This window comes from Drosophila navojoa, chromosome 2 (assembly GCF_054131105.1).
Source record: "Drosophila navojoa isolate 15081-1374.11 chromosome 2, UAZ_NAV_1.0, whole genome shotgun sequence".
Classification (NCBI taxonomy): Eukaryota; Metazoa; Arthropoda; class Insecta; order Diptera; family Drosophilidae; genus Drosophila; species Drosophila navojoa.
Genome location: NC_142890.1, coordinates 14,343,692 through 14,367,166, shown reverse-complemented (window position 1 = coordinate 14,367,166; position 23,475 = coordinate 14,343,692). Strand labels below are relative to the sequence as shown.

Below are 23,475 nucleotides of genomic sequence, written 5' to 3'. Positions count from 1 at the left end.
CTGACCAAAGAACAAAATATGGTCAGTAACAAAGTTTATATTTAATAATTGGATAAGGTTACAAAGTAAAATGACAGGCATTTTAATACAATCATATATTTTTTTTAAAGAGATATGCTGTATTTCAGCATCAGAATTAGGTAAATAAAAACGTTCTGGTCACTCTATTCTCCAGTGCGCGCTGCACAGCGAGATTTAAATTTTCAATTACTAAATAAAAATAAAATTTTAATTTTTGTTGAATAATTAAAGCTTTTATTGATAACAATATTTTAACATATATTCAATTTTTTTTTTTTTTTTTTTTTTTTTGGTAATAACAGATTCTTTGGTGAGATCACTTCTTTATCTATTTAAAAGATCACATAAATAATACTAATTCGGATTAGCAGTGTTTTAACTGACTAGAGATCTAATCAACCTCCTCAATGGTGGGGCCACCGCTACCATTGCAGCCTTTAGCTTGTTGGCCACAGTGGGAAGCTTGTGGACCATCGCCGCCTCCAGCTGCCTGATGCATTTTCGTCATCACAGGACTGCAGACTTTTGTGAGTTCCTGCAGCTTGTACTCATACTCCTCCTTGTCGGCTGTGGTATTAGCGTCGAGCCACTTGATTGCTTCGCTGCACGTGTCCAGCACGGTACTTCGCTCAGACTGCGAAATCTTGTCTTTAGCGTTTTCGGCAGCTTCCTTCACGCCAAAGACGTAGCTCTCCAGCTGGTTGCGAGCAGCAATCCTCTGGCGATGCTTCTCGTCCTCCTCGGCATACTGCTCGGCCTCGCTCACCATGCGATCGATGTCGGCTTGCGAGAGACGACCCTTGTCGTTCTTGATGGTTATGTTCTTGGCATTGCCAGTGCTCATCTCCTTGGCTGTCACATTCAGTATGCCGTTGGCGTCCAGATCGAAGGTAACTTCCACCTTTGGCACACCGCGCGGAGCTGGTGGAATGCCGGTCAGATTGAAAGTGCCCAGCACGTTGTTGTCCTTTGTCATGGCGCGCTCGCCCTCAAACACCTGAATTGTCACGGCGGGCTGGTTGTCTGCGTATGTGGTAAAGGTCTTCGACTGCTTGCAAGGAATGCGGCTGTTGCGCTCAATCAGTTTCGTCATCACTCCTCCAGCTGTCTCTATGCCCAGTGATAGCGGCGCAACATCCACCAGCAGCACGTCCTTGATCTGGCTGCTCTGGTCTCCACTAAGTATGGCAGCTTGAATGGCGGCTCCGTAGGCCACCGCCTCGTCCGGATTGATGGACAGGTTGAGGTTCTTTCCTGAGAAGAAGTTCTGCAGCAAGCTCTGCACCTTCGGAATACGTGTTGAGCCGCCAACCAAGACGATGTCGTGAATCTGGCTCTTGTCCATCTTGGCATCATTCAGAGCCTTCTCCACAGGCTGCAGGGTGCCGCGGAACAGGTCGGCGCACAGCTCCTCGAAGCGCGCTCGGCTAACCCTTGTGTAGAAGTCATGGCCCTCAAACAACGCGTCGATCTCGATGGTAGCTTCGCTGCTTGACGACAATGTGCGCTTTGCCCTCTCAGCTGCAGTGCGCAGCCGACGCAGCGCTCGTGGATTGGAGCGCAGATCCTTTTTAAATTTGCGCTTAAACTCATCTGCCAAATGGTTGACCAATCTGTTGTCAAAGTCCTCTCCGCCCAGATGAGTATCTCCAGCAGTGGCTCTCACTTCGAACAGAGAGCCCTCGTCGATGGTCAGGATGGACACATCGAAGGTGCCGCCACCCAAGTCGAATATTAGAACGTTGCGTTCGCCTTTGAGGTTCTTGTCCAAGCCATAGGCCAGAGCGGCTGCAGTGGGCTCATTGATGATGCGCAGCACGTTCAGCCCGGCGATGGCACCAGCGTCTTTGGTTGCTTGACGCTGTGAGTCATTGAAGTAGGCAGGCACAGTGATGACGGCGTCTTTGATGGTGGTGCCCAAGTAAGCTTCGGCTGTCTCCTTCATCTTTACCAGAACCATCGAGCTGATCTCCTCCGGCGCGAAGCGCTTCTGTTCACCCTTGAACTCGACACTTATCTTTGGTTTTCCGCAGTCGTTGACCACTTTGAATGGCCAGTGCTTCATGTCACCCTGAATCTTCGGATCATCATATTTACGGCCAATCAAACGCTTCGCATCGAAGACAGTGTTGCTTGGATTCATGGCCACTTGGTTCTTGGCCGCGTCTCCAATCAACCTCTCCGAGTCGGTAAATGCCACATAGCTGGGTGTGGTGCGGTTGCCCTGGTCGTTGGCTATTATCTCCACTTTGCCGTGCTGGAAAACACCAACACAGGAGTAGGTGGTGCCCAAGTCAATACCAATTGCAGGCATTCTGGATTCTTCTTCGATTCTCTCCGATTGAAAAAGTTTGTTTATGCTTTGCTTTGCAAATATTCTCTTTTCAGCACTCTATGTGTATATATTCTTCTTCGATTATTTTATTGTCACTGATACTTTTGTTTAATACTTTTTGTTTATACTTTTCGAAAATAAACGTTAGCTTTTCAGCTTCTCTTTGTTTCGCTTGTTGTTTTCACTACAATTGCTTGCTTTGAACTGTGACGAGGCGAAAATGCGCACGGCTATTTATACTCAGCCGGTCAGTGGTGGAAATTTCGAGATTCCTCTCTACGAGAGTAGAATGTTCGAGGCAATTCGACAGAGCGCTTCGTACAAAATGTGTATGCATATGTGTATGTGTATGTGTATGTAATGCCGAATGACTTTCAAACAGTCATGTCGAATATATAAGGCCAAGCGTTTTGTTTGGTTTGGTAGTCGATTGACCCACTCACACAAAGCTTGTCTATTAATTTGTTAACAACAATAAAATATTGAAGACAGAATTTTTAATGCTCGAATGAACAGATTTTGTATGGATAAAATAAATAAAAGTACTTATTGCATTTTTGTTTGTTCTTTAATCATAATAATTTAAAAACTTTGCGATTGGGATATTCTCTGTTTGCCGGCTTGGTTGTTCTTATAATTTACAAACCAGCTCCACAAGAAAGTTTGCCTAAAAGACTACTAAAGTTGATATTTTAGCAATATGTACATACATACATATTTAAATAAGAGTCAAGAAGTCTGACACGAGACTCTAGACTCACTAGCTTTTTCCGGGTTCCATGGATGGCTATTTGTATTGCTGCCGATTTATGGATGTATGTATGTATGTATGCTTGTATGCACATATGTAATTGTATTTACATACATATTTAAATAAGAGTCAAGAAGTCTCACACGAGACTACGACTCACTAGCTTTTTCTGGGTTCCATGGATGGCTATTTGTATTACTGTCGATTTATGGATGTATGTACATATGTATGTTTGTACATGAATGCACATAATTGTATTTACATATGTATCACAAACATTCCTATAAATAATAATATCATAATGCATACATTATGTACATATATACGTATGTATGTACACTGTACTTTTGAAAATTCTTTCTGAGCTACCAAATAATCTAGCACACAGATTGTATATGCATCCAAAATAGCACAATTCTTAATGAAATACATATAATTACATACATATGTATGTACATGCATATATGTACATATGTATATTATTTTTCTTTGTAATAAAAGAACTAAGTACACAGTACTCTCGTTCTCTCTGGAATCACCAAGACAATTCTGCCTCTTTTGAGTGCACTCTCGATTTTTCCACCACTGACCGGCTGAGTATAAATAGCCGTGCGCATTTCCACCTCATCACAGTTCAAAGCAAGCAATTGTAGTGAAAACAACAAGCGAAACAAAGAGAAGCTGAAAAGCTAGCGTTTATTTTCGAAAAGTATAAACAAAAAGTATTGAGCAAAAGTATCAGTGACAATAAAATAATCGAAGAAGAATATATACACATAGAGTGCTGAAAAGAGAATATTTGCAAAGCAAAGCATAAACAAACTTTTTCAATCGGAGAGAATCGAAGAAGAATCCAGAATGCCTGCAATTGGTATTGACTTGGGCACCACCTACTCCTGTGTTGGTGTTTTCCAGCACGGCAAAGTGGAGATAATAGCCAACGACCAGGGCAACCGCACCACACCCAGCTATGTGGCATTTACCGACTCGGAGAGGTTGATTGGAGACGCGGCCAAGAACCAAGTGGCCATGAATCCAAGTAACACTGTCTTTGATGCGAAGCGTTTGATTGGCCGTAAATATGATGATCCGAAGATTCAGGGTGACATGAAGCACTGGCCATTCAAAGTGGTCAACGACTGCGGAAAACCAAAGATAAGTGTCGAGTTCAAGGGTGAACAGAAGCGCTTCGCGCCGGAGGAGATCAGCTCGATGGTTCTGGTAAAGATGAAGGAGACAGCCGAAGCTTACTTGGGCACCACCATCAAAGACGCCGTCATCACTGTGCCTGCCTACTTCAATGACTCACAGCGTCAAGCAACCAAAGACGCTGGTGCCATCGCCGGGCTGAACGTGCTGCGCATCATCAATGAGCCCACTGCAGCCGCTCTGGCCTATGGCTTGGACAAGAACCTCAAAGGCGAACGCAACGTTCTAATATTCGACTTGGGTGGCGGCACCTTCGATGTGTCCATCCTGACCATCGACGAGGGCTCTCTGTTCGAAGTGAGAGCCACTGCTGGAGATACTCATCTGGGCGGAGAGGACTTTGACAACAGATTGGTCAACCATTTGGCAGATGAGTTTAAGCGCAAATTTAAAAAGGATCTGCGCTCCAATCCACGAGCGCTGCGTCGGCTGCGCACTGCAGCTGAGAGGGCAAAGCGCACATTGTCGTCAAGCAGCGAAGCTACCATCGAGATCGACGCGTTGTTTGAGGGCCATGACTTCTACACAAGGGTTAGCCGAGCGCGCTTCGAGGAGCTGTGCGCCGACCTGTTCCGCGGCACCCTGCAGCCTGTGGAGAAGGCTCTGAATGATGCCAAGATGGACAAGAGCCAGATTCACGACATCGTCTTGGTTGGCGGCTCAACACGTATTCCGAAGGTGCAGAGCTTGCTGCAGAACTTCTTCTCAGGAAAGAACCTCAACCTGTCCATCAATCCGGACGAGGCGGTGGCCTACGGAGCCGCCATTCAAGCTGCCATACTTAGTGGAGACCAGAGCAGCCAGATCAAGGACGTGCTGCTGGTGGATGTTGCGCCGCTATCACTGGGCATAGAGACAGCTGGAGGAGTGATGACGAAACTGATTGAGCGCAACAGCCGCATTCCTTGCAAGCAGTCGAAGACCTTTACCACATACGCAGACAACCAGCCCGCCGTGACAATTCAGGTGTTTGAGGGCGAGCGCGCCATGACAAAGGACAACAACGTGCTGGGCACTTTCAATCTGACCGGCATTCCACCAGCTCCGCGCGGTGTACCAAAGGTGGAAGTTACCTTCGATCTGGACGCCAACGGCATATTGAATGTGACAGCCAAGGAGATGAGCACTGGCAATGCAAAGAACATAACCATCAAGAACGACAAGGGACGTCTCTCGCAAGCCGACATCGATCGCATGGTGAGCGAGGCCGAGCAGTATGCCGAGGAGGACGAGAAGCATCGCCAGAGGATTGCTGCTCGCAATCAGCTGGAGAGCTACGTCTTTGGCGTGAAGGAGGCTGCCGAAAACGCTAAAGACAAGATTTCGCAGTCGGAGCGAAGCACCGTGCTGGACACGTGCAGCGAAGCAATCAAGTGGCTCGACGCTAATACCACAGCCGATAAGGAGGAGTACGAATACAAGCTCCAGGAACTCACGAAAGTCTGCAGTCCTGTGATGACGAAGATTCATCAGTCAGCTGGGGGCGGCGATGGTCCACAAGCTTCCCACTGTGGCCAACAAGCTAAAGGCTGCAATGGTAGCGGTGGCCCCACCATTGAGGAGGTTGATTAAAAGTACAATGTTCCTTAATTAGTATTATAAGTTCTAAGTAAAATTAGATCTCAGTCAATTGTTTATTTGTAAGTTTCTAGAATTTTATTTATTTTGAATACAATTCAATAAAAGCCATGTTATCTAATATAAAATTTCGAGTTTTGAGTATTTACTTTGGCAGTCCTTCATGCTCGGCCCAGTCTAGCCAGGATCCTTCGTAGCTCTTCACATTTTTAAAGCCCAGGGCGACAGCCGCTTCTGCAGCCTTTAAGCTACGAATTCCGGCTTTGCAATGAAACACAATTTCCGTATCGGGCTGTGGCTTATCCCGTGCATATTTAGATTTGAACACCTGGTCGTTGGCCGCCAGTTCTTGGCTAACGATGCCTAATGGAATGTTTATGCTGGATGGAATTTGTCCAGTTTCTTGTAGTTCCTTTGGCTCACGCACATCAATGAGCAATTTATTTGGCTCGTTCACCAATTTCTTGACTGCAGCATAATCCACAATGCCAATGGAACTGCCACTACTGTAGAGACGTTGCGTTGTTGTGGCGGTAAAAGTGTTTTGTAAAATTGTTGACTTTGCAACAGCAAGTTTGTCAGGGTTTCCAATCGATAAATGTCGTAAACTACAGGTTGTCGTTCGGAGCACAGTGGGTAAATATCTTATAGGTATTTTTGCCATTGTGATAATTGTTTAAAAACAAATGTTATGTAAATCGTAGATGCACTGGCCACCTGAATCTTTGAACAGTGATGGCAACAAAGCTGATGCTGATGTCGATGCCGGCTATCAGCTGTTTTGTTAATGGCGCTGCCAGACTGTTGGCTTTTTAATCAGTACGTTTAAATAAACTGTTTCGAATATCAAAAAGTATTAATTCAGGCGTATTTTGAGCCCTAAATTATAGTATATATTGTTACCAGCCGCCTGCACTATCACTCACCCTATTCGTGAAGAGTGTTTGTCGAGCTCACATCACATGATAAGTCAAACGTCCGAGAAATATGGTTGCTTCTTGATTAAACCAATTAATCTTTATATGACGCTACGATCCCGGATTCAATTAGAGAGTGGGAACATTTGCTTATTTGTATGAATATTATTACTTGGCGACTCATCAACAACATTAAAGAATGCTTTTCACACGAACTGATAGGCGAAATTTTAAACTTTCCTTTTAAGTTAAGATGTAGTGGAAAAGTTTTAAGTACAATGAAGCATGTAATGCGTAAATTAATTATAATTAGGGTTTATTTTCAAAACAGAGCTGATAATCAATTAATACGCCTGAACGAATGAAATAGTAAATTAAATTGGGGGTAAACATAATTATGTGTGAAGAAATTATACATACAAACATATGTATATACTATATAAATCGTCAACCGTTATCATTGCTGTTTACATGGAGGTGGAACAATTAAAAGGTTAGAGGTGTCTAATCAGACCTGGAAGAAACATGACTTCCGATTAGAATTGTTTTTCCCATGGACCGCCAACACACAAAACTGATAACAATTTGCATGTATGGATGTGGATGTCTACTGCTAGCTCACTCGGCTCACGTACGTCATTAACTGACGCGTGCCAGAAGAGTCGAGTTTGGGTTGGACTAATCCAATGTGACACATTTAATAGTAAATAGCTTGTCCCATTCATAATTTTTTGTTTGTTTGACAACTATTCAAGCTGATAATCTGAAACCTCCCTAGACTTCAATTCCGGTTTGTTTTAATGCAAACTTTATTAGAAAACATCGTTATACATACAGGTATGGGCACTTAAAACTAATGAAATCGCAAATACAACTAGCTATGAATATGGCGTAAAAAAGCGCAGCTATATAAATCATCAGTAACTAAATACAAATAGGTACATAATGCTTGATCTTAATGCTTACATAAAAGTTTAGAACATTGTTCATAATAAAATTCAACGATTTACTGTCTTAGTATGTGCTATTAGGACGTGTCTAGTAACATAGACTACTTAGGTATACAGACACATTATACAATTATGGTCTCTTTAGCATATATTTCTGTTCAATCATTTGCGGTCTGCAATGTGTCCAAGAGATTGACCTACTTTTATCTGTTGACCAGCCACAATATCGAACTTGAAGGTCTTTGGCGCTTCGAAGAGGAGCACAATGGTACTGCCCATATTGAATTGTCCGATGAGGTCGCCCTTGGAGAACTTTTGGCCTGGCTGATCGGGCTTTTTCGCATCTAAATGGAGTTCGTCGTATTCGTATGTGCTTGGTGGATGAGCACCCACATTGAAGCCCGTCCAGCGATTGGTTTTTAGGTCAGAATCCATATAAATCTCCACAGAACCCACATTGGTGGCACCCACGGCTGTGTAGCTAAAGAAGCCGTGCTTCCATTTACCCATATATAGCACACGCTCATTCAGGCAGAATAGCCCAGGCAACCAGTTGGCCACTTTGGGACTGACCGATAACAGCTCGCCTGAGAAATGACGTCGCACTGTCGGTTCCCAGGCAGCCGGTGAATGAAATCGATGATAATCTCCCGGGGCCAAGTAGATAACACATTGATACAGTTCCGTTGAGCCGTCGCGCTTCTTTTTTAAGGCCTGAGCATAGCTGATTGGCTCGTTCGATTGCTCGACCGTCTGCAGTGGTCCTAAGAAATCTTCGATGCTGTAATTGACGCCCTTCACCTGCTCGATTAGTGAGTCTGCAGCGCTACCGAAGTGCAGAACCTTCCCGTCGGCCGGAGAGACCAGCGGTGACTTATCATCGATGATGCGCGCGCCTTCTTTGAGTGGGCGTGTGAAAAACTCAGCCAGGCTGGCGTAGTGATTAAAATCGGGATACAAAGCCTCGTCAATGTTTACATTAAACATGTTTGAGTACCAACCGTATATATAAGGGCGCAGAGTATGGGGCATGTAGCATGCGGCCAACCAGCCCCAGCAGCGGCTGATAATGCGTAATGGGAGTGAGCAGTAGACCCGCGACTGGAACTCTGAAGCGGTGCGTTGGGTACCGTTACGTCCGCATCGAAATTTATGAAACTGCCATTCGATCGCACCGAAGACACACAAGCCCATGGGTGCCCAGCGCAATAGGAATCCTGTCCACCGTGCGAGCGCATTTTGTCGTAATTGTAGTTGCGTCTGTTTTTTGGCTTGCTGTTGCTTCGGCTTCGAAATTATCGACTCATTGGAGGCGGCATTTGCGGGCAATTGTCGAAAGTGCCGGAGCACAGGCCAGTTTCCGTTATGCAGCACTTGCTTTGGCTGCTGCTGCTCCTGTATGGCCTTCCTAATGTTTCCCGCCTTTAGCAGAAAACGACCGCGCGGCACAAAATATGAAACCATTATTGCTCAAGAGTCTTGCGTCTTTTCTCGTTCTTTCCGCAGCACCCACGCCTCCGCAGTCGTTACTGATTACGTATTACGTATTAGCTGTCTTGCGCTACTCTCGCCTCGCTAAATGAAAATGGCTCGATTTGAGTGCAGGGTATGAATGTTTCTCTTATGTGAAATTGAATATATCACAGTAACTATTAGTAAAATTAATTGCCTGAATCTGGAAACATGTACATGTGTCTAAAGCAGCTAGAGTTTATGTCAGAAAACCCTATTCTAATAAGTTTTTAATGAGCAAGATGCGAGGGCAAAATAAAACACTTCCGTTATGTAGCACTGCCTGACGACAACTGAAAGATGGAAACAAACGGTTTGTGCGTTAAAGATTGATATTGTGTGTGAGGGCGCCATAATGACTACGTCGCATGTTCTTTTCTCACCAAAACAAAACTCTCTTCGTGAGCGACGACGACGGCGACGACGACTGCGGCTGCGAATGTGACTTATTCAGTTGACTTATCAATTGGTTTTGACTTCGTGTTATTTGTAACATCAACAATCGCTATTCAAGGTTCTTGGCGCGCGCCTTTGCTTCAGTGGACCAATGTTTTTGGGTTACAAACAGGTTTATTTTTGTTTTTTATTTCAAGCTTTGTGCTCATTTGTTTTGGTCTGTTATGAGTTGACAATTGTTTTTTTCCCTTGCTATCGTATATGTAACTGCGCCGCAGCTCTGTCTGCAAGGGTGGCAACTCTGCAATCAGCACATTGAACAGCTGTTTGACTATTTGTATTTTGCGTTTTCATACAAAAAAAGAAATTAAATTGTATGCATTGATTCAAAAATATTAAATGCGAAACCATGACTGACGCGGAAAAGCAGCCGGTCTCGTTCGCCTGCCAGCGGTGCCTGCAGCCCATAGTACTGGACGAGCATCTGGAGAAAATAAGCGTACATGCTATGGCTGAACTTTCACGTAAGACAACTTGAATAAATTTCTAATTTAATTTTACATATGTTGCTTAAATGTAACGATCTGATTTTAGTACCTATCTATGGTGGAAATGTTAACACTATCGATCCACAAGATGCCCATAGCTTTGACCACTTTGTGCCGCCATTCAGGCTAACAGACTCGATCAATGGTACGGGTTTTACCATGGTATCTGATGGACGTGACAATAAGAAATTGAGCTCTGCATTTAAGCTTAAAGCAGAGCTGTTTGATTGCCTGTCCTCGAACTCGGAGATCGATCATCCGCTGTGTGAAGAGTGTGCCGATTCAATGTTGGAGATCATGGATCGAGAGCTCCGAATAGCTGAAGAAGAATGGCATGTATACAAAACATACCTCAACGAGCTAGAACAGCAGCAAGAAGTTCCGAATGTGGATGCCCTTGATAAGGAATTGCAGCAATTGAAAGAAAGTGAACAAGAGCTACTAAAGGAGCTGGCGAACCTAAAGGCCGAAGAGAAGACCTTGAATGAAGCTATTGAGCAAGAGGAATTGATAAAAGAAAAGTTGCATGAACAGGAGGAAAGCTATTGGCGCGAGTACACAAAGCATCGTCGGGAGTTGATGCTCACGGAAGACGACAAGCGCAGCTTGGAGTGCCAGATAGCCTACTCGAAGCAGCAACTTGACAAACTACGGGACACGAATATTTTTAACATAACATTTCATATCTGGCATGCCGGTCACTTTGGTACAATCAACAATTTTCGACTGGGACGCCTGCCATCCGTCTCCGTGGACTGGTCAGAGATAAACGCAGCCTGGGGGCAGACGGTGCTATTACTGTCAGCTCTGGCGCGTAAAATTGGCCTGACCTTTGAACGCTATCGCGTCGTTCCATTTGGCAATCATTCGTATGTGGAGGTACTAGGCGACAATCGCGAGTTGCCTCTGTATGGCAGCGGAGGCTTTAAATTTTTTTGGGATACAAAATTTGATGCTGCAATGGTGGCGTTTCTAGACTGTTTGACACAGTTCCAGCAGGAGGTGGAGAAGCGCGACACCGACTTTCTGCTGCCATACAAAATGGAAAAGGGGAAAATAATTGATTCTTCCACAGGCAATTCTTACTCCATCAAGTGAGCAAACTTTATGCATTTTAATTGACAAAATTACTTATATATTAAAAATTACAGAATCCAATTCAACTCAGAGGAGCAATGGACAAAAGCTTTAAAGTTCATGCTAACGAATCTAAAGTGGGGTCTAGCTTGGGTTTCTTCCCAGTTCGTCTCGCAATGAAATTGTCGATTGTCATTATTTTAATTATGTATAATATTTAGTTTTTAATATTACAAATAAACTCTTTAACATTTAATTGACTTTTTTGTATCAGCTTCAATTTCGCTGTCGTCAGTGTCTGAACCGCTGCCAGATAAATCGTCATCAATCCATAGAGCGGCCTTTTTCTTTTTAATCGCCTTTGCAGTGGTTACTGTGTCGGCCTTTCGTTTAGTACCAAGTGTTGCACTAGTATTGGACGAGCTTGGGACAGCTTTGGTTGCATCAGTGTCACCTCCATTGGCTGTCTTGGCTTCCTCGGCCTGTTTGAGTCCCTCCTCGAATGCATCATTCACCTTTTCGGTCAACTTAGCTCTGGCCTCCTCATACTGAACGTCTTTAAATTCGTGCTTTGGCACTGCTAAAAGTTTCTCAATTTTTCGTTTCTTACGCTCCTCAGCTTCGCGCTCACGCTCGCCTTTCTTTTCCAGCCATGCCCGAACACGTTTCTCTTCGTTAATGTCGCGCAAGCGACGTCCACTCAAATCTCGACATGCCTCACGATTTGTAGTCTTCTCGATTTGTGCGCCAATCGCTCGCAGCATAGATCCGAAGCCTCCCTTTCCTCCAACCTGACGGAGGACGCAATGAATGCCACCAATTTCATGTTGAAATTCTATGTTTTCATTTAAACGTTTGCCATTGTATGTCAAATAATATTCCTCGGGGTGCAAATGCTATTAAAACTTCTGTTATTATTTGCTCAAATGCATTAATATTAGTATTTACTTACTGTCGCTGCCTCGATGAGACCATTTATATCTTTTATATTAATGTCATTTGTATTAACAGTAATTAACTGTTTACTGTTTACAAAAATATTAATCACCATTTTATTAGTTTCTTTCTACTGTTGTACTTCTTGGCTATTCTGCTTTGTGCTGCTACATCGCCCTTTGAGCGTGCGTTAGAAAGAGAAAGCGGTGATGCATGAGTTTATCAATCCGCACAGAGTTGCCACACGATAAATATTTTGTTAAAATTCCTTAAAATTGGTTTCAACTTATTTGATTTGAATTGTAAAATACGTGTAATTGTTCAAAAAGTACTAAATAATTTGGTTTTGAAGTACGCCTACTGTTAACATTATATTTCAGCTTTTGATTGGCTTGCCGCCATTGAAACATGCCAATTGAACTGAGTTGGCAGCACAGACAGTCGCACACAAAGTGCTCATTTAATTAGTTCGCATTTTGGACGACGAAAGGTAAAAATTTGGCGACGCGTTCATAGAACTTTTTAACCAATATATCAAATCGAATGAAAATCAAATTTAATTAAAACCGGTAGCGGCTGATATTAGTTGACAAATGATATATGTTAACAAAGGTTTTGTGAAGTGAAAAGCGGTAAATTTACAAGCTCAGCCACGTCACTGAGCGCAATAAAATAGTGAATTTTAGAAATGAAATCAGAAATTTTGAGCTGAAAGTGATGCCAGCTACGAACAATGGGCAGTGTACACCGATGGCAACAGCGGTGGTAGTTGTGTTAATGATAATTCTAGCTTTCTGCATCGGTTTCGGGTAGGAGGGGTAAAAAGCAAATCGAACAACGCTTAGCATAAAAGATGGCAGCAAAGTGAACAAGATATGTATATACATGCATATACATACATGCGCTTGTATACTATACATACATGCATATGCATATATATATATATGTATAAATAATATATAACTAGATAACCATCGCAAAAATCCGAATTCGCGTTGCCTGACCGGAAAAAACGAAATAAAATGGAATAAAAAATTTATATTGCAATAGGTTGCAACTTCATAATTATCAAAAGCAAAATAAGTGTCAATTCATGTGAGGAGCAACACAAAACGCAAACAAAAAGACAATCGCGTCGCCTTTTAGATTTCCGACCGATTCGCTGCCTTTTTCTTTATTTTGTCTATGACTTTGAGAACTACTTCATTTCTTTATCATGCAATCAAATTTAATTTACAATTAAAATGCCATGCAAATTAATTTCTTCTGCATTAAAGGCGATTTCAAATAATATAATATAAGGAATAGTACAAATGCAACCGTGTGCGTTTTTTTTTGTTGGCCGGTTTCGGTTTTGGCAAATTTTTCTTTCCTCCCATTTTCTCTTCCATTGTGTATTTTGTTATGGACGGTCATTCATCTCCTAGTTGATTTTGGTTCTTTCTTTCTCCCTCTTTTTCTATGCGCGCGCGTGTGTGTGTGAGTTTGTTAATGCTCAATAATTATTTTAGCTAGCAAAAGAATGTTCAAATGTCCGAGAAAGTTGCATTTATTTTATCCATTAAATACTACGTAATACGCAAAATGCCTTCAATGCAAAATATGTTGTATTATTTGATATTAATATGAAAAACTGAGCCAGTTGCGACCGTCGCTTCACACTCTGCTTTTGAGAGAGTATTGCGTGCGGGTGTATGCGTGTGTGTGTACATGCGTCTGTGTGTCTGCAATGCTTTTGCGTTGCCCGCTGCCTTTGTTTCATATTCGCACTCGCGCTCATACAACATTATCCATATCAAATGCTCGCCTAATTCCCCATAGCAATAATTCGATCATGTGTTGCTTGGTTCTATTGTGGATTGTGGACATCAAATCACACAGAAAAAACTCCCTGTCTACAATATAAAATAATATATGAAATACACAATTCTCTCATTCTTACCTACTGCTAATATAAGTGTTTTAACTTTATTTTATTTTATTTTTGCTTTTGTTACAGTGATTCCAGTCTTCAACTTCGAATCCAACCAATAATCGGGCGAACTTTCACTGAAGGCAGCGTTTATATAATACATACATACACACGTTTTTGTACCAGAAATGAGCAGAAAGTTAGTGTTGATATAAAATTCTTTAAATCTATCAACCATAGTACTGACAGAATATATACATTTTTTCTATGACTATTTGTATAGAGCAATACTAATTAAAATTTGAATAGAAATTTAAATTTAGCTTCAGTTAGTGCACAACTCTCAAAGAGTATGTTCTACCAGACAACAAGAACGATAACAACTGGAGTCAAACAAGCTAAAGCAAGCACATCGATATATTCCAAATCACTCCATTAGCGCATAGTTAGAATATATATTAAAGAAATTTACTGACAACAACAACAGCAGAAACAACAACAGCGAAAGCAATAAACGACGAACCTCAGCATTAAGCAAAAAGATTTACTACTAATATATATCTAATTCTATATACACGGATATATAAATAAACAAAAACAGAATAGTTGTATAGTCCAGAATCGGAAGTATTCAAAATTAATTACAAACAGAGAAAAAAAGAGTAATAGAAATTAGTTTTCGTTGTTAGTCATTATCTGAAGTTTTAGTTGTTCGAATTGAATAATATATGTATAGGTATATACATATATAAATTAATATACATTTTGTATATGATTGTAAACGTGAGTGCATTGAATTTTTATATCAAAGTAAAATTATAAAAGTCCCAGGCATCTAGCTGTCCTGATAAGTGTTTTTGTATTAATGTGGACAGTAGCTGTAGAGTAGTTAATACAACATCCGTTAGACACTAGCAGCAGGAGCAGAAGCAGTAGAAGCACTTCAATAGATAGAGAGACAGTTAAGTAGATACATCAGTAGCTAGCTAACATCTGGGTGAAAATGGACGAGTCACAACCTAAAACGTTGTACGTTGGCAATCTGGATAGTTCGGTTTCGGAGGATCTGCTGATTGCACTCTTTGGCAAAATGGGACCAGTTAAAAGCTGTAAAATCATAAGGGAACCAGGCAATGATCCGTATGCCTTCATCGAATATTCCAATTACCAGGCGGCCAGCACAGCCCTGACGGCCATGAACAAACGTGTTTTTCTAGACAAAGAGATCAAGGTTCGTATTAATTGTAGAATCTATAACGTAAGGACATAAATTTATATACTGACCCATTTATTGACATTATTATACTCATAGGTCAACTGGGCCACTAGTCCGGGCAATACGCCCAAGACAGACATCAGCTCGCACCATCATATATTTGTTGGTGATCTCAGTCCAGAGATTGAGACAGAGACGCTGCGCGAGGCTTTCGCGCCATTTGGCGAGATATCAAACTGTCGCATTGTGCGCGACCCACAGACCATGAAATCCAAGGGTTATGCCTTTGTGTCGTTTGTAAAGAAGGCTGAAGCTGAGAATGCAATTCAGTCAATGAATGGCCAATGGATCGGTTCACGTAATATACGCACGAATTGGTCAACACGCAAATTGCCACCGCCACGGGAATCGTCCAAGTCAGGTGGGCAAGGTGGCGGCATGGGTGGAATGGGTGGTGGCGGCGGCGCTGGCAATGGCATTAAGAACAACCAACGACATACCTTCGAGGAGGTCTACAATCAATCAAGTCCCACAAACACCACCGTTTACTGTGGCGGCTTCCCGCCAAATGTTATCAGCGATGAACTGATGCATAAGCACTTCATGCAATTTGGCCCCATACAGGATGTCCGTGTTTTCAAAGACAAGGGATTCGCGTTCATCAAGTTCGTTACAAAAGAGGCGGCGGCACGCGCCATCGAGCATACGCACAACAGCGAGGTGCACGGCAATCATGTCAAGTGCTTCTGGGGCAAGGAAAATGGTGGCGATAATTCGGCCAACAATGTTAACGCAGCTGTTGCGGCGGCTGCCTCTGCCAATGTGGCTGCCGTGGCGGCAGCAAATGCGGCCGCCGCTGCAGGTGCAGCTGGCATGCAAGGCCAGATGATGACACAGCAACAGATTGCCGCAGCCACTGGGACAGCGTTACCCGGCCAAATGATGACGCCACAACAGATAGCAGCCGCTGCGGCGGCGGCGCAGGCACAGTACCCTTATGCGGCAGCCTACCAACAAATGGGTTACTGGTACCCACCGGCGGTAAGTGTCAATGGCAAAGAAAATAAGAAATTAGTTACTCAAATCAGCTCCCTCACTTACATATCTTATAGCAGAGCTATCCGGCCCAGATGCAAACGCAGTACATGCAGCAGGGTTATTATCCTTATGCCTACACTACCAGTGCTCAACAGGCAGGAGCTGTACGTACGTATCGACCCAACTAAATAAATACATGCATATTTGATATACGATATATATGATTTGTAATGTGTACGTTGTCCTTTCCAGCTGCCGGGTACCGTGTGATGCCGCCAAATATGGCATGGGGTGTGCCTGGCGCCACTGTGATGCCAGGAGTGAGTGCCGCTGCTAGTGCGGCTGCTGCCGCGAACGGTTCGCTTGCCCCACAAATGATGTACAGCGCTGCGATGCCACAATATCAAACCCAATGAGCAGAGACATGACGCCTGCTTCGACGCCGTCTGCAATATTCGGGCAGCCAGCAGCGACCGCACCCGCATCAACGTCCGCAAAATTTACAACAACAGGCCAATATCGTGTTCGAGTCTGAAACTATTAGTACTGATGACAACAACAACAATAACGACACAAGCAGCAGCAGCATCACCACAATGAGCGGGAATTAAAATCTGTTAGCGAGGAGACGTTTAGATAGACATTTACCCTAATGTTTCAATTCCTATCGTTTCTATAGCTACGCTAGCTACACACTTCATTGTGCTCAGTTTCGTTCGCATTGTGAGATGCATTACGTTAAGTTAAAAGCAAAAGCGTTTCGAAAATTAGCATTGCAATTTGTGTCATCATTCGCCGTATGTTCTGCAGATGTTTGTGTGTGCGTGCGTTGCGTGCGTGCAGTTGGTCGAAGCAAAGCGTTGAACTAAAAGTTGAATCGCGCGCAGCGGCAGCGGCAGCGCTCTGAAGCTCTGGGCGACGGGCGGGTAGCTGTAACAATCTAATCCAATCTAAGTACATGTTAAAATAATTTAATGATTTGTAAGTTAAGTCAGATATAGGCGTATACAAGAAACGGAAACAAAAACAAAACAACAAAATACAAAACAAAAAGTAAAGTTTAAACATCTACAATTGAATAAAATAAAGCAAAACATCAATCGAAAGTGACAAAGCAAAATCTAATTGTTGTGAAAATTTGTAATTCATAGCGTTGAATATTATGTCAACAGCTAATGATAGAAATTCAAATTAAAGCGACAGGCCGAAAATAAATGCATAAACAAATTTAGTCCTTAAGCGATTGTAAATGCGAAAATATTTCATAATTACAATGTGTGAATTATGTATGTAAAATGTAAAATAAAGAAACAAAAAAATATATAAAACCGACGAAAAACTAATTTCAGAATTGGCCTACATATTTTTAAAATTTAAGTATATAGATTCTCAAATATTTTATATTTTAAATGGCTTCTTGAGTGACTCGTTTTTTGTAAGCTCCTCCTGCAATTGTCATGGCTTTTCTTCGAGCCTTGACTCTAATTTCTTATTCTCGAACTTTAGAGTATGTTGTTTACATTTCAACGAAATAGGGGATACTTAATAAGCGAGCCTATTGATATTACTTCGAAATAAACACTGCCAGGTGAACAGTAACATAATAAACTATGGCTATAATTGCATATTTTAATAAAATATCACTACCATATCGATCACAAAGATTATTATTTTAAATGTATATGATGAATAAATTAAAAAAAAAAAAACAAATCTAGGTATATCATTTACGATTTTATATGGCTGCTAACGTATTTCATTTTTTTTATATGTGTGAAAAATTACAGATCAAAAGTATTTAATCATCATACCAATAAAACAGCTGAATGAAATAAACCAACCCATTACCTTTTAGTATTTTAATTGGAAAAATTATTCTTTCTTTTTGTAGTCCGGTCACACTGCTTGCCATCGCGCGTTAGTTTTTTAATTTCTCACTAGCGTCGGCATCATCTTGGCTTCGCGAACATCGTCTACAAATTTTAAGGTTTAATATTTGAGAAGTTTTATCTGTGTTATATAAATCAAGAGGTTTGTTTAATTTTCTTTATAAAAATAAATATATGACTAATTATATGTGTGAAAAAACATAAACAAAAGTGTAGCTGTAAAATTTGTATTTTGTGTTGCGGTAGGATTCGAGTCTGGAATAGACACAATATGCTCAATTGCCGGGTTTGACTTGTTCAGTGAAATTTGCTGAAAATGTTGTGAAATACACAAACTAGAAATTAAAAACTGCACAAAATATATTAGTTATTAATATGTGCACACATATACCCCAGGTATATGCACATAACATTGTATAAGTGTGTATGTATGTATATGTATTATTTTTTATCGTTCGCTGCAGCTTCCGCCATTTTTAAAACAAACCCCGTCAATTGAGCCTGTACAGTGGTGGCAAAACATTAAGCCTCAGGCAATTTTTTAAACATATTAGTTGTTTTTCAGTATTATTGGACTCAAATTCATAACTTATCTTTATACATAAAATAGACTATATATTAAAATTATCTTTTGAATGATTTACTCCGATTTAATGTAAGCTAAAGTGGCTAATATTTTGTCGCGTACTGTAACCCGCCTTTTTAGTTTGTATGTGTGTCGACATGCCTATGCGTAGTAGTATGAGTGTCTTTGTTGCAAGTTTGACATTCAATACTCAAGCAGTTAAACTATATAAACATAGCCCATATTTTACCACATGCAATGTCCAATGAACGTAAACAAATATGTATACGTTTTCAGAATAAAAATAAAATGTATACTCAAACGTACATTCATACATAGGCAACATTTCAATTATGTTTATGCTTATTTTGATGCATACTTTGCTTTCTATGTTGCTCGTCGTTGAGTTTATTAAACTCTGCTACACTAAACAAAAACAAAAAAGAATTACAATGATGGCGCGAGGGCTTGTCGCATAATTGCATACATACAAGCATTACGTATGTATGTAAGTACGCATTTACAGATGTACGTTTGTCGTTTCTGTGTGTGTTTGTGTTTTGATTGTCGTCTGACTTTTGCATTTCGCTTGCTGCACTGTATGCCTGTATGTTCGTATATATGTGTGTGTGCTTTTATTTTTTTTCTGTCTGCGTCTCTGTGCATTTATTTTTCGCGTTGTTGCCTCTTGGACTTTCTAAAAGAAAAGTGCAACATACTTTATGTTTATTGCCTTTGCCAAACAACTATCCCTGGCTCTTTTTTCCTATTTTGTTGCATTAAACTTGTTTGTACTCTTTGCTTCTTTTTCTTCTTTGTTTGAGGCATCGCAAAATTGTGTGCAATACGCATCGTAAAGGAAATTTTCTATTAGGTATTTTCTGCGTTCTTTTTCTTTGCCTGCTTTTTACATGAATTTTCGCCCTCTGGCCGGTATGTCTGTGCTTACAATGCTTGTGGGCCTTTTATGTAGCACTTTACAGGAGGTTATCATTAAGTTAAACTTAATATTTTTAATAAATAAAGCTTTATTTATTTTCATACAATATCAAAGATCAACATTATTACGTTCAAACAATTCCTCTTTAGTTTAGTTGGTTCTCTATATCGATTGTCGACTGTATGCTTGTCAGCTATTTTTTGGCGTCGCTTTTAGCTGCATATTTACCGGAAGCCAACAAAGAATTTGTGTGGGAGAAAGAGTTATTAAAGTGGAACGATGTCTTTTGTTAGGGCACTGTCCAAATGATTGTTTCTTATAACAGTTACTGGACTGTAACGATGTAATTATATGCATATGTGTAATAATAATGTTATGCTAGGATTTTGGCAATCCCTGAATCCTATTTACAAAATAGCCGCGCACAGATGTTGGCCATAAAACCATTTACATACCTAGCAGCTGTCAGCTTGCAGGTAACTCTGCTGCCATTGCTCCGGCTCCAGCTGTCACATTCGATAAATCCTTGTCTACCTGCATATCGTTCTTTTGCCTACTTAAACGCTTTGCAAATTTTTTTGCGACGCATTCCAAATTGTCAACTTGAAACCGTCAACACGTTTGCAAAAACGCCTAGCGTCTGACAGCTAATGTGAAAATATCAATTGAGAAAGAAAACTGCAACTGTGATTAAAAATTGCAAAGCAAAATAAAATAAAAGAATAATAAATAATAATAAGAAAACTATTCGCATAATTGTGGTAAGTGGGGTGATCGCAAAGCCGGTTCTGGCCAGGAATGTTAAACGGCATTGTTGGGCGCGTTGTAAACAACCCGTCGCGTTTTGTACGTTTTTAAGCAATGGAGCGTGCTTAGATGTCTTTCGACAGCAATGCGCTTGAACAGCCAGGGGAAAGCAAATGCAAGAATGCATAACTCGAAATTAATTTGAGGCTGACTTCGCTTTAGAAAATAAACATAATAGTGCTTTTTTGGAAAAGTCAGTTTTTTGTTTTATTATTTTAGAATACAGTTTACTTAAGCATATTTCATGTTCTTTTGTTTTTTCAGAATTATCGTGCAACACGAATACACTAAAAGAGAATCTGATGCTCAGCAAGATGGCACAACCGAATACTGTTGGAGGCGGGGGTGGTAGCGGCAGCAATGCTGCAACTGGAAGGCGAATGCCAATGTCTTTGACCGGATCAGGCGCTAGTGGCACTACTGTGTCCCGTCTACAGCAGCAAGCAGCCGCTAGCAATGGACGCTCGAAAAGTCCCCAGAATACTAATGCGAACAAAAAACCCGAATCGAATGTCGTGTCTGGTCCAATTGTAGCAATCAAGAAGACGAGTGGTATACCTCAGCGATCGAGCAGTAGTTCATCTGTGGCATCCTCGTTTTCTTCTTCTTCTTCATCATCTTCTTCTGTATATTCCTCTTCCCCGAGGAGCCAAAATGGGAGCTCCAAATCTACAAATGGCAATCAAAAGTCGTCACAAAACGGCAGCTCAAGCGGCACCACTGTCAAGGAGCAACAGAAAATCAAGGAGAAAGTGTCTGACAAAAAGGATCCGGCCCCAGCGGACCCTAAAGACGAAACAAATGAAATCAAAAGCAATGCCAAGCCAATAGCAGCAGCGCGAGTTGCCGACCCTAAATTTGTCGAAGCTGTTACTGACGCAATGATTGATTTTGAAACCGATTGTGTGATCACTGAAGTGTTCAGCACTCCGACTTCGGATCGCAAGTCGTCGCGCAGGTTGGCTGGGTCATCGAGCAGCCTGGATAAGTCGCCCATAAAGCCAAAGGAGAGTCCGTCACCAGTTTCGAAAAAGCAGGCAGAAAAGCCTAAAGATAAATCAAACGTAGCGGAAAAGACTAAGGAACCATTGGAAGCTGCGGAAAAGACTAAGAAACCATTGGAAGTTGCGGAAAAAACTAAAGAACCATCGGAAGTTGCGGAAAAAACTAATGAACCATCGGAAGTAGAGGAAACAGCTAAAAAACAATCGGAAGAGACGGAAAAAGCGAAGGAAAATTTGGAAGTGGTGGAAGATGTTGAAATGGAGACGCTCACAGTGGATGCGTCGCCTATACGGGCTGTGGCTAATGTACAGCCGACAGCCACTTCTACGCCCGGACGCAATCTCTTTGGTTTTCGTAGCAGCAGCAAGCAGTCCACCGAAGTGGAACTGGCCATAAAGTCATCCAGCTCTTCAGCAATTACACCTGCGCGTAGCTATACCCAGATTAGCGGTCGGCGCAGCATACGCCCAACTGCTTCTATAACGCCCGGCAAATTGGACACCTATAGATGTGTCAATACCGACCTGGACACTTCCAATTGCACCAACACGAGCATGAATGCAACTGTGGGCTCCGAGATACCCAATAGCTCTTCGTTCTCATTCTCGTTCTTTGGACGCGGTCGCAAACGCGAGCGCACGCCCCCGCCTCTATCCGGCAGCCAATCGGCAACCGATATCGCCCAGGATGTGGATATGTCGCCGCCTAAACGCGCACGGTTCGATCTCTTCAGCCTGAACTTGGCATCACCATTCACTATGCTGCGGTCACGATTCTCGAAAACTACAATTAGCACACCGTCTTCACGCCAACGCCATGAACAGACACCGCCAGCTGGCGATGAGGAGGGCAGTGAAGTGCAGAACGTGTCGGGTATTATCAGCCAAGAGGAGGAAGAAGAGCAGCTCAACAAATCGGCAGCCAGCACTGAAGTCAGTGTGGCTCAAGAAGCTGGATCGGAGACGCCAAAGAAGAGCGGTAGCATTGAAGAAGGAGAAGAGGATATAACAAAGGATGATCAGAAGGTGGAAGATCAAGGCGAGTATGCTGTGGCCACTCTGCCCGCTACTGATGTAAGCGTCCCCATTGAACGCGAGGTTTCCAATACTTCGCGCTGCGCAATAATGTAAACGACTCTCTTGAAAATTGCTGTAATGAATCCCAATACCTTCCCACGTCACCTTTAGTAGCTTTAGGAATATCCGATAAATGTCAATGTTAAACCCCGTTTTTTAGGACCTCTTTGGTAATTTGTGTTCTTACGAAAATTACATTGTAAGAGTGTGGATATAAATTGGGCTAAAGCAAATCCATATCCAAGCACTGGCTACAATTCACGAGAGTTGTTAGCCATATGCCATGCACATGGACAGCCCTTTTAATAATGATTTCTCGCTACATAGCTGTGTCCCAGCCTCCCATGTGGCGTCTAGAGCTCAGCTATATACCGACAAATCTTTTATTTTACCAACTAAATCATTTAGAGTACCCTTGAGACATTAGGTACAAAACACAACAATATACACAACATAATCATTTATCATACATAATACATATGTAGCTATAAGATGTGCAAGTTTTATAAAATTTGTGTACTCAATTCAATACTTTATTTGTCACCACAATTTGTATTAGTACCGTAAAAAACATGTAAGAAAATCGATTTTTTAAAAATAAAAATCATTTTACACAATAATCTGCTTTGTTATTTTTACAATGAAAGGTATTTAGTTGCATTATAAAGATATTCATTACTGCATATGTGTGTAGTCAATGCAACTACTTGTTTAATTATTATAGATTATAATGCTTGTATTTAATTTCATTTTCATATTTAAAATCATTTTAATTTGTTATGTACCAGTATTAAATC

The 23,475-nt window shown here is 41.6% G+C and overlaps 8 protein-coding genes across 10 annotated transcripts; 4 read left to right on the top strand and 4 right to left on the bottom strand.

The window, feature by feature from the left end:
• Window positions 1-270: 270 nt before the first annotated feature.
• On the bottom strand, window positions 271-2,672 carry LOC149092168 (heat shock protein 68). The gene has a single exon (XM_089260770.1). The coding sequence runs from the start codon at window positions 2,333-2,335 to the stop codon at window positions 413-415; it is 1,923 nt and encodes a 640-aa protein (XP_089116896.1). The 5' UTR covers window positions 2,336-2,672; the 3' UTR covers window positions 271-412.
• Window positions 2,673-3,965: 1,293 nt separating this feature from the next.
• On the top strand, window positions 3,966-6,022 carry LOC108658722 (Heat shock protein 68). Its single transcript, XM_030385949.2, has one exon. It carries the CDS (start codon window positions 3,966-3,968, stop codon window positions 5,886-5,888), a length of 1,923 nt encoding a protein of 640 aa, XP_030241809.2. The 3' UTR covers window positions 5,889-6,022.
• Window positions 5,932-6,702, bottom strand: LOC108649037 (rhodanese domain-containing protein CG4456). Its single transcript, XM_018098033.3, has one exon. It carries the CDS (start codon window positions 6,556-6,558, stop codon window positions 6,040-6,042), a length of 519 nt encoding a protein of 172 aa, XP_017953522.1. The 5' UTR covers window positions 6,559-6,702; the 3' UTR covers window positions 5,932-6,039.
• Window positions 6,703-7,602: 900 nt separating this feature from the next.
• On the bottom strand, window positions 7,603-9,894 carry Pisd (phosphatidylserine decarboxylase). Its single transcript, XM_018111990.3, has 2 exons — window positions 9,657-9,894; window positions 7,603-9,566 (listed from the first exon to the last, which is right to left on the bottom strand). Exon 2 carries the CDS (start codon window positions 9,223-9,225, stop codon window positions 7,924-7,926), a length of 1,302 nt encoding a protein of 433 aa, XP_017967479.1. The 5' UTR covers window positions 9,226-9,566; window positions 9,657-9,894; the 3' UTR covers window positions 7,603-7,923.
• On the top strand, window positions 9,739-11,550 carry Atg6 (Beclin-1-like Atg6). The gene is made up of 4 exons (XM_018111991.3): window positions 9,739-9,841; window positions 9,948-10,193; window positions 10,264-11,311; window positions 11,369-11,550. The coding sequence occupies exons 2-4, from the start codon at window positions 10,079-10,081 to the stop codon at window positions 11,472-11,474; spliced, it is 1,269 nt and encodes a 422-aa protein (XP_017967480.1). The 5' UTR covers window positions 9,739-9,841; window positions 9,948-10,078; the 3' UTR covers window positions 11,475-11,550.
• On the bottom strand, window positions 11,490-12,553 carry LOC108659190 (splicing regulator SDE2). The gene is made up of 2 exons (XM_018111992.3): window positions 12,247-12,553; window positions 11,490-12,190 (listed from the first exon to the last, which is right to left on the bottom strand). The coding sequence occupies exons 1-2, from the start codon at window positions 12,343-12,345 to the stop codon at window positions 11,540-11,542; spliced, it is 750 nt and encodes a 249-aa protein (XP_017967481.1). The 5' UTR covers window positions 12,346-12,553; the 3' UTR covers window positions 11,490-11,539.
• Window positions 12,554-12,594: 41 nt separating this feature from the next.
• Window positions 12,595-17,484, top strand: Rox8 (TIA1 cytotoxic granule associated RNA binding protein Rox8). 2 transcript variants are annotated; one of them, XM_018111989.3, is made up of 5 exons: window positions 12,595-12,720; window positions 14,230-15,373; window positions 15,455-16,399; window positions 16,474-16,564; window positions 16,649-17,484. In XM_018111989.3, the coding sequence occupies exons 2-5, from the start codon at window positions 15,146-15,148 to the stop codon at window positions 16,810-16,812; spliced, it is 1,428 nt and encodes a 475-aa protein (XP_017967478.1). In that variant the 5' UTR covers window positions 12,595-12,720; window positions 14,230-15,145; the 3' UTR covers window positions 16,813-17,484. The 2 variants fall into 2 exon arrangements, with proteins under 2 accessions (XP_017967478.1, XP_017967477.1); XM_018111988.3 differs by having other exon boundaries at window positions 16,471-16,564.
• A 790-nt stretch (window positions 17,485-18,274) lies between these two features.
• kuk (kugelkern) lies at window positions 18,275-23,298 on the top strand. Of its 2 annotated transcripts, none has more exons than XM_089256225.1 (2): window positions 18,275-18,431; window positions 20,862-23,298. In XM_089256225.1, the coding sequence occupies exon 2, from the start codon at window positions 20,900-20,902 to the stop codon at window positions 22,730-22,732; it is 1,833 nt and encodes a 610-aa protein (XP_089112351.1). In that variant the 5' UTR covers window positions 18,275-18,431; window positions 20,862-20,899; the 3' UTR covers window positions 22,733-23,298. The 2 variants fall into 2 exon arrangements, with proteins under 2 accessions (XP_089112351.1, XP_089112352.1); XM_089256226.1 differs by lacking the exon at window positions 18,275-18,431 and adding an exon at window positions 20,533-20,551.
• The last annotated feature ends 177 nt before the right edge of the window (window positions 23,299-23,475 follow it).

Bases quoted from the DNA above. Each gene is read 5' to 3' on its own strand.
- LOC149092168 (XM_089260770.1), bottom strand. From the start codon at position 2,335: ATGCCTGCAATTGGTATTGACTTGGGCACCACCTACTCCTGTGTTGGT.
- LOC108658722 (XM_030385949.2), top strand. From the start codon at position 3,966: ATGCCTGCAATTGGTATTGACTTGGGCACCACCTACTCCTGTGTTGGT.
- LOC108649037 (XM_018098033.3), bottom strand. From the start codon at position 6,558: ATGGCAAAAATACCTATAAGATATTTACCCACTGTGCTCCGAACGACA.
- Pisd (XM_018111990.3), bottom strand. From the start codon at position 9,225: ATGGTTTCATATTTTGTGCCGCGCGGTCGTTTTCTGCTAAAGGCGGGA.
- Atg6 (XM_018111991.3), top strand. From the start codon at position 10,079: ATGACTGACGCGGAAAAGCAGCCGGTCTCGTTCGCCTGCCAGCGGTGC. The intron at 10,194-10,263 runs GTAAGACAACTT...ATCTGATTTTAG, and splicing joins TGCTATGGCTGAACTTTCAC to TACCTATCTATGGTGGAAAT. The intron at 11,312-11,368 runs GTGAGCAAACTT...TAAAAATTACAG, and splicing joins GGCAATTCTTACTCCATCAA to AATCCAATTCAACTCAGAGG.
- LOC108659190 (XM_018111992.3), bottom strand. From the start codon at position 12,345: ATGGTGATTAATATTTTTGTAAACAGTAAACAGTTAATTACTGTTAAT. The intron at 12,191-12,246 runs GTAAGTAAATAC...AAGTTTTAATAG, and splicing joins GTCTCATCGAGGCAGCGACA to CATTTGCACCCCGAGGAATA.
- Rox8 (XM_018111988.3), top strand. From the start codon at position 15,146: ATGGACGAGTCACAACCTAAAACGTTGTACGTTGGCAATCTGGATAGT. The intron at 15,374-15,454 runs GTTCGTATTAAT...TTATACTCATAG, and splicing joins TTCTAGACAAAGAGATCAAG to GTCAACTGGGCCACTAGTCC. The intron at 16,400-16,470 runs GTAAGTGTCAAT...CATATCTTATAG, and splicing joins GTTACTGGTACCCACCGGCG to CAGAGCTATCCGGCCCAGAT.
- kuk (XM_089256225.1), top strand. From the start codon at position 20,900: ATGCTCAGCAAGATGGCACAACCGAATACTGTTGGAGGCGGGGGTGGT.